Here is an 8,085-nt window from a genome sequence, read left to right as displayed (position 1 = left end):
CAGTAACATGACTGCACTTGGACCCTGGGAGAGAAGATGGCACAGTTTGGAAGTGGACCTTCCTTGCCTTCACTTTTTCCACGTTCCAGCTTCCATGCAGCCCCCAGGCCTGCCCAGCACCAAGTCCTTGAACTTTAGCTCAGAGGCCAGAGAGCAGGAGCCCAGAGACTGATGGGTCCTGGGTCTCCTGTGCTTGCTCATGGAGCCTCTCTCCTGCTCCCCGGAAGGCGTGCCCGCCCCTCTGAGGGTAGGCTCGTCCTCATCGAGCCTTAGGCAGAGGCCTTTTCACTTGGGATCCCAGGATAGCTGCTAACACTTTCTCTTCTGGTCACTCTGTGAGGGGTATGGGTGGGGGTGGGCTCTAGCTAATGAGCATATTTTCCCAAAGGTATTTGGATCCCTGGTGTGAAGAACTCTCTAAAAATGAACAAGAGGACTAATGCAAGAAGGGTGAAGAAACGTGAAGGTAAGGCTTGCAGCCTTAAGGAGGGGGATTCTGCTGTGGGGCTGGCTGAAATCTGAGGATTTGGGATGGAAGGACAAAGGTAGGGCGCAGGGGGTGGCCCCTCACATTTCCCTGGTTGAGAGAATACAGCATGTTGGGAAATGAGAAAGGGTGCTGCTCATTTTGTCCCAGACAGTTTTAGTCTCGCCTCTGCCAGATGTGGGCAGGTGCCCTGGCCTTCAAGGTATGCGCATCTGCACCTGCTCTGAAGAGAGAGACAGAGAGTCACGTCTGTGCCTGGAAGCTCTGATGTGCATTTTCCAATGAGAGATGTGGTGCTGTCACCCATCTTGCATTCCTGGGACAGAGGACACCCTTGCAGGGGGATGGGACCTTCCACAGCCTGCCCCTTCCCGCCAGCTCTGTCCCCAGCTGAGCTCCAGCGCCCAAGTGAGCACCAGGAGGCCCCCGGAAATAACTGTCATCTATATCTTCCCTTGATTATCCTCACTGACAGAGCTTTTCACTGACCTCAGGTTGGAGATGGCATAATGAGCCTTTTAATTCTGCTGCCTCTCAACCTCTGTTGAAACGACCAAAGAAATATAAAATCAAGGGATGTATGCCCTAGTTGAGTAAACAGAGGACTGCAAAGGCTGCAGGAGAGAAATGTTGAGGCATTTGCTGCTGGACAGAATGAAATTGCAAAGGGAAGGCAGCAGGCCTGCCCTGACATTGATTTAGTATCTGCGTAGAAACAGGTTGTTTGGTAAACTAATAGGTAGAATTTCCAATAAAGCCCCCCAACCCCCAAACATCCAAAACGTCTGGCCAGCAGCTGCAGTAAAAGCTTACGGCTTTTTGAGCCCAATAGCCTTGAGTTCACACCTGCCACTTGCTGGCTGTGCAAGCTCGTCAGTGTCCGTCTCATCTTTTGTTAAACGGGGATCATACTCATTCTGAGGTGTAACAAGGACTAAATGAAAGTGCAGAATGTTCAGTTGCCATTGACTGATCACTGTATGCCAGGTCCTGTCCCAAAAACTTTACGTAAATTCTTTCCTTTAATCCACAAGCAAGCCCTAGTAAGTTGATCTTATTTTAATCACCAGTCTACACACGAGGTAGCTAGGATTTAGAATGGTTAAGACACTTGCTCAGGGTTCACGGCTGTCAGAGTGAGTAGAGCAGGGATTTGAACTCAAGTCTAAGTGCAAAGCCTATGTGTTCAAACCCTGAGCTACACTGGTTTTGGTCCTTAAAATATATTACTTTATTTAATTCTTACAATAGCTGTACGGTAACCACTTTTACTGGTGAAAAATAGAACTTCAGAGCTAAACCATTTGATACTATATAAAGATCTGAAACCAACCCAGCTTGATTCCAAGTTCCCTACTCTTTACTATCATGCTATAATCAATATGCTCCATGGAATGTCATTCTGTTTCCAAGTTTTGGATAAGGCTTTATTCCCATTGAATACAGATGCAGGATGGCTATTATATATGATTAGGAGAAATTAAAAATGTGGTTCCAATATCCTCTATTTCTTTGAAGAATTGAATTATTGTCTGCGAGAGCCTCTAAATTGCCTCATTTCTCTTTACTGGTAGACAACTTGGCAAACATTGGGCTTCCCCCGGAACTGCTTGAAAAATGTGACCCTTGGCCAGCCTATGTCACATACACCTCCCCGACAGTGAAAAGGCTCATTGAGAGAAGCAAAGGTAGGGAACTGGAATGCATGCAAGCTCTTGAGGAAAGACAGCGAACTCCGAAGCTGAATAAGAAAAAGTCATCGAAGATCTCTGGCAAAATGGTGTACAAGGACTGAAGTCAGACACCATGGAATCGGTGTGGGGCACTTTTTCTGTATCGGCCACAGGTCCTGCGGCTGTCCCAGAACCCATACACTTTCATACGGATGCCAGAGAAAGTCTCACTGAAAATCGTAACAAGATCATCTTCTCTCGAAAACCTATGACGAGGAAGCTTCCATATAGCTCCCCTCTGGCCAGCAAGGAAAAACACTCCAATGTTTAGCAAGGAGCCCCCGCAGCCACCCCCCCGCCAAGAGTGCACAGCAGTTCAGCTTCATTTGCCACGAAGTTCACCACGTCCTTTACATCTGGACCTGCCCTGCTCACGCAGAGGTGGGCTGAGATGCGCCAGATCAGAACGTGCACCATGGGTGGGTGCAGCACCTCTGGCATCGCAGTCAGAGGGGCTGGGAAGCACCAAGCTCTAGTTCCCACTCTAGATACTCAGGACCTAACTATGGGTAAACGAGCCTGGGTCCAGACAGGAAACAGAAGTCACACCAGTTAGATCTTCAGAAATAATTTCACATAAAGAATGACTAACCAGGGTACTGAAAAGGCAGAAGAGGGCACAAAGTTAGCAATGGAAGTACTGCCTGAAGGAAGCAGTTATCCCCTCCAAGGTGGGGCGAGGAGCAATAAGCTTCCTAAAGTGAGGCACTTGGGGAAGGGTGTGTGGGCCGAGCCTCAGGTTTCTGGGGGGGGGGGGGAGCGGGGATGCTCCTGGCTGGGACTGTGTGTCTGAGCTTCTCCGAGTAGAGCCCTGTGGTGTTGTAGCCTTTCCTCTGAGGAGGGGGCTGCTCTTTGGGCTGAAGGTGATTCTGTGAGTGTTGCGAAAACCTAAACCTAAATTCAGATTTTTCTGGAAGGAACTGACACTACCTGAGTGAACAAGAAGTTGTCACTAGGGGAAACAGACAAGGATGGGAAGCCGACAGAGATAAACAGGAAGTAAACCAAAAATGGGTTCCTTCCTCCTCCTTCTCCCCCAGCCACATAGGCTCCCCCGGCACCTGCTGTGGGCAGAGCCTGCCAGGGAGGCAAGCAGGAACCCCAAACCCAGCATGTCCAAGAGTAGTAGAAAAGGATGGACTTGAAGCCAAGAGAAAATCAGCTTAAGAGCCAGCATGGCGGGGTTCCTCGTTAGTGATCCCATCCTGCTGCTCCACTAGGCCCCTGAACCTGGTATTGAAGTGTTTTTGCCTTAGAGGGTCTACAAAGAGGCAGTGGGGGCCTGAGTGTCCCCTGTTTAGAAACAGAGGGTTTTACCCCCTGTCCTTTGAGGCTTGTCTTGTGCAGCCAAGTTAGGAGGGCAGAAGTTTGTAGCTGGACCTCAGCTGGTTCAGACCACAGCTAGAGCTTGTCCACTCAGGTTTGGAGTGGTTCCTAGTGGGTTGCAAAGCAAGTGGCTAAACAACTCAGTGGCAAGGCAAACAGGCTTTGTCTTTGGACATAAGGGGATCTGGTTATGATGGGCAGGCCCAGCTGGTCTCAGGTTTGGGTCTGTCTGCTGAGCCTAGCTCCATGGGTGGCTTTTCTTGTCTTTAACCTCACCGGCACACCTGTGTTTACAGTTCGGAAGCAGTCCTCAGGCTTCCCTCCCACAGACGCAGAGGCTGAAATGTGCTAGAGGCTAATAAGGCCATTTGAAAAGTTGAACTGGTCCCACAGATGCATTCTCTCCATCCCAGAGTCTGGTGGAAATGTTCACACTTGACTCTGGCTGCCAGGAGTTGTGTTGGGACAGCCTCGCAGATCAGGAGCTCCACACCCATTCCTGAGTCCTCAGCTTTTGGCCAGAACAAATTCCTCAAAGAATATAGATAGTTTCCAGCTAATCAAAGTGACTTTATTTTGTGTGCATTGACCATTTATAGACAGGGAGACAGTTGATAAATCCCTCCAATAAGAATTTTTATCTCTTCTGTCCATTCATGAAAGTTTATAGCCAGAGTAGACTTATGATTATAGAGCCCCATTAAGTATTAGAGTTTGTAGAAATTTAGAATGATGTCTTCCAATCTCTTTGGAGGCATTGCAGTTATAGTTTTAAAAAAATTAAATTTCTAAGTGCTTATTAGTTTTAATAAAAATATAAACTCTATATTTAAATGAGTGTTTTATAAATAATGTTGCTTTGATTAACTTAGTTCTCAGCCTATTCGAAGAACACAGATGTGTCCTGATGAGAGTTGCTTGTATCTGTGGCTGCAGCTCAGGCTCGTTGCCTCCTGAGGCAATTTGAACAAAAAAAAAAAGTCTGATTTTTTAAAAATGTGGTAGTCTGCTCAAGCCCAAGGTGGCCTTCCCAGGTCTGGCCACATTTGCGTGAGGGCTGAGGAGGCTGCTGGGAAATCCTTCCCCCAGGGAAGAAGATGCTGGATCCAACCAGCTGAACCCAGTAATGAAGCCTTGGTCCCTGGGGACAATAGGGGAGAACCCTGAGTAACCAGTGGTATCTGTGGCTGAGGTTTGTCCCCTGGTCCAGACTTCTTTGAGCTTCTTGGAGGTGGGGCCAGAGGCAGATTTAATGGTGGGCGCACCGGGCCCGCACCCTGGGCCCCGACTTCTGAAGGGCCCCGCAAGTTTACAACTTGTATGTAATTAAAATTGCACATATGAAACCAAATCTGGTGTCATTAGAAAAAAGTGTAAAGTTGGGGTTTTGCAGGGCTCTTCAGAAGTTGGGGCCCAGGGCGAGTGCCCTGTGGGCCTGGTGCGTCCGCCGTTAAATCCGCCTCTGGATGGGGCCCTGTGGGTTCCATTCTTAAAGGGTTCTTTGGCTGAAATTCTGAAGGCCCAGGCTTACAAATGAAAAGTTGGGAAGGGAGCTTCTTCTCGGAGCGACGCACCAGCAGGCAGGGGCCCACTGCCCTGGGCGTGGACATGCAGCCACCGGGGCTGGCGGAGCCCAGGGGACACACAGCAACACCAGCTTTTTATTGAGAACCCAAGAGGCCTCCCTGGGGCTTCTGGGGCAGGCATGGAGCCAGCCCTTCCAGGGCCCGAGGCCCGTCCAGCTCCAGCCGCAGGACACGAAATGGAACGTGGGTTATTCCCAGGGCAACCTCATCTGCCTGTCCCAGCTGGAGCGGCCTGGGCGGTCTCCGGTTACTCTGAATAGATTGAACTTCCAACTCTAAGAGGAAACTAGCTTTCTGTGATGTTCCTCAGCTGCAGCCTCTTCTTATTTGTCTGCTCGGCATCTGGAATTTTCTGTTTGGCAGGAGAGTGGCTTCTATGAGTCTCCCTGCTGTAGTAGGTCTATGGAAGAGCAGAATATTTTGTTGGCCTCCTGGGTGGCTCTGTAACTAAACCCCCATCCTGAGACATACCGGGTAGCTGTCTTTGAATAAATTCCCTGGCTCCTGTGCACAATAGGGTATTTACCCATTTGCAAATTCCACACTTGGTGTTTAACCAGTTGATGTTTAATCTCAGTAACATGCCTGAGTCTGCTGGCAGGGCCGTCAGGACATCAAACAGTTCCCCATTCTGCCACGTCCCAGCCACAGCCTGGGAGCACGTCCTGGAGATTAAGCTGTTTGACAGGTGAGAGGCTGTAGGAAATACTCGAGGAGGAAACTGCAACACCCAGGTGCTGCTTCAGGTTTGTGCAGCCAATGCCTGGGGTGGCCTGGGACCCCTACCTGGAGTGGGAGGCTGGGGTAGGACCTAAACACCGGCCTGCGAGAGCACGCGACCCGAGTGGCATGTTCGGCAAGTGCCGCGTTGCTCCGTGCGTGTGAGCCCAGCCCGCACACAGGAAACGGGAATGCCGTGTAGATGGACCCCCAGGCTGTGTCTTCAGGACAGAAGGACAACATGGGTGTCCTGAGCTGGGAATTTTGACCCTTGGGCCTTGAGTAGGGTCCTCAGAGGTAGCCGAGAAGGCTCAAGGGACAGGGGGTGCTGCCCAGGAATCCCAAGCAGGGACCACAGAGTGTCCCCAGAGATAAAACCAGGAGCAGGAATCCCAGCTGTGTCACAGAGGTGATAAAAAAGACCGTAGAATGTGCTTTGGGGGATGTGTGCGGGCAGATGTCCACATCTGGATAGTGAGGATCTTTCCAGCTGTGGCTGAGTCATTCATTCTTAGAAGGTTTAGGAATCCCGACCCTTCTGTGGGGGTGGGCTCATCTTCAGAGCCTGTACTTTATCAGTGCTGGATAAGACGGAGTGAGAGACTGGGGAGGGGAGTAAACAGGGACCTGAGATCTGTTGCTCCAATATCTTTGGAGCCCAGGGTGAAGCTCAGACCTGGGTTTATGTTTGTCACATAACCAGGAAATTCTCTCTCTTCTACCTTCACTGCTCTCTCCCCTATGCCCCATCTCTAACCAGGGACCCAAAGCCTCAGATGCTACTTAGGTACTTGGAAATCCCACAACAATATCTTAAACCTGTAGGGCATGGCTGGGCCAGGCCTGTCCCCAGCACTGATCATGCATGTCTTCCTCTGGGGCACTGAGGCCTAGCCGGGCAGGCAGGGCCAGCGGGGATGCAGAAACACCTCAAGTTTAGGTGGGGCCCACTGCTACTCCATATTCTGTACCTTGATCCTGACCATAATTTGATTTCTATATGGAACAAGGCAGGACAAACAATGTCAGTAAAAGGACATTGAACTTGGTGTAAGGACTTCTATCTCTTCTCCCAGGTTCTATATTTCAGGGCAAATAAAAACTCCCAGTCCACCTGAGGCCTTCCTAGAAAACATTGCTGGGGCCCAGCCAGGCCCATGGCACGAATTCACTAGCTCTCTAGATTCAGTTGTTCACCTACACAGAACATTTCATTATTTTTGATGACAAGAGATGTGAGAAGCCACAGATTTCAAGCAAGTCTGCACCCCGACTCTCTAGAACCATTTCTGGGTGTTTGCCTGTGGGGAGGATTTTGCGGGAGCACAATGAGTACGAGAGAAAGCTGCAGCAGAAGGAAGCTCGCCCCGAGGCCACCAGACTGCCGCCCACACCTCTGTGTGCCGAGCTCGTGCCCGGGCTGCGCTCTTGCCTGCTGAGTTGGACTGGCCAACTCAGTGAAATCAGCGCGCCCCTGAGGACCAGAACCAGGCTCTCTAATCCAAGGCCAGGCTGCTTTCCCTGACCCAGGTCCTCTGCCCCCTCTTCCTCCATTTCTTCAGTGGCCACCGTCCTGGCATAGCCTCAAGTTGGGCTGATGTGCTCAGCCTGTGGCTGCTGACCCACAGGTCCGGCTTCAGCACTTTGTGTTGCAACCCGGCTTTGAGAGAAGTCTCCCCTGTGGGGCACAGTCACCCAGAGCCAATTCGCCATGTGCTGCCGGACCAGCAGAGCAAGGATGGTTGGTGAGTTTGAAAAGTGCCTGAGACCCAGACAAAGTCAATCCTGTTCGCTGTCATCCCCAGGGTCCTGTCCCTGATCTGGCGCATAGCTGGTGTTGAACTATTTATGGAGACAATTATTTACAACAGCAAGGCCTAACCCTTAAAACGAAATGGCTTGGGGAGAGGTGGTTTCTTTCCTAATGACCAGAGGCTGGAGAAACCATTTGGCCAAGATTTTTAGAAAGTGTGAGGCCCTTAGTAGGTAGGCAACTTTGCTATAAATTCCTTCCAGTCCTGATAGTATGATTCAAATAAAGGATCAGTAGATACCCTAGATGTGCCCTTCCTTAGAGGGTACTGGGAGGAGAGGTGTTTGTCTTTTAAAACTTAACGTCTCGTTCTTGTGTTTCTTTAAACCACCAATCCTTGCCTAGCTGATGGAACTCCAACTCAGTTTTATTTTTTGCTCTGGCCATTATCAGAAGGGACATAATTTCACAAACTCAACT

At 50.1% G+C, this 8,085-nt stretch overlaps 1 protein-coding gene across 1 annotated transcript; it reads left to right on the top strand.

Annotated features, from left to right (window-relative positions):
- Positions 1-413: 413 nt before the first annotated feature.
- Positions 414-2,949, top strand: LOC150006669 (CMT1A duplicated region transcript 4 protein-like). The gene is given in 3 exon segments (XM_090280379.1): positions 414-466; positions 2,062-2,277; positions 2,280-2,949. Coding segments are annotated over 3 exon segments (471 nt in total). The 5' UTR covers positions 414-423; the 3' UTR covers positions 2,492-2,949.
- The last annotated feature ends 5,136 nt before the right edge of the window (positions 2,950-8,085 follow it).

Source organism: Furipterus horrens, unplaced genomic scaffold (assembly GCF_987537825.1).
Source record: "Furipterus horrens unplaced genomic scaffold, mFurHor1.1.pri manual_scaffold_6, whole genome shotgun sequence".
Lineage (NCBI taxonomy): Eukaryota > Metazoa > Chordata > Mammalia > Chiroptera > Furipteridae > Furipterus > Furipterus horrens.
This window is presented reverse-complemented; position numbering and strand designations above follow the sequence as displayed.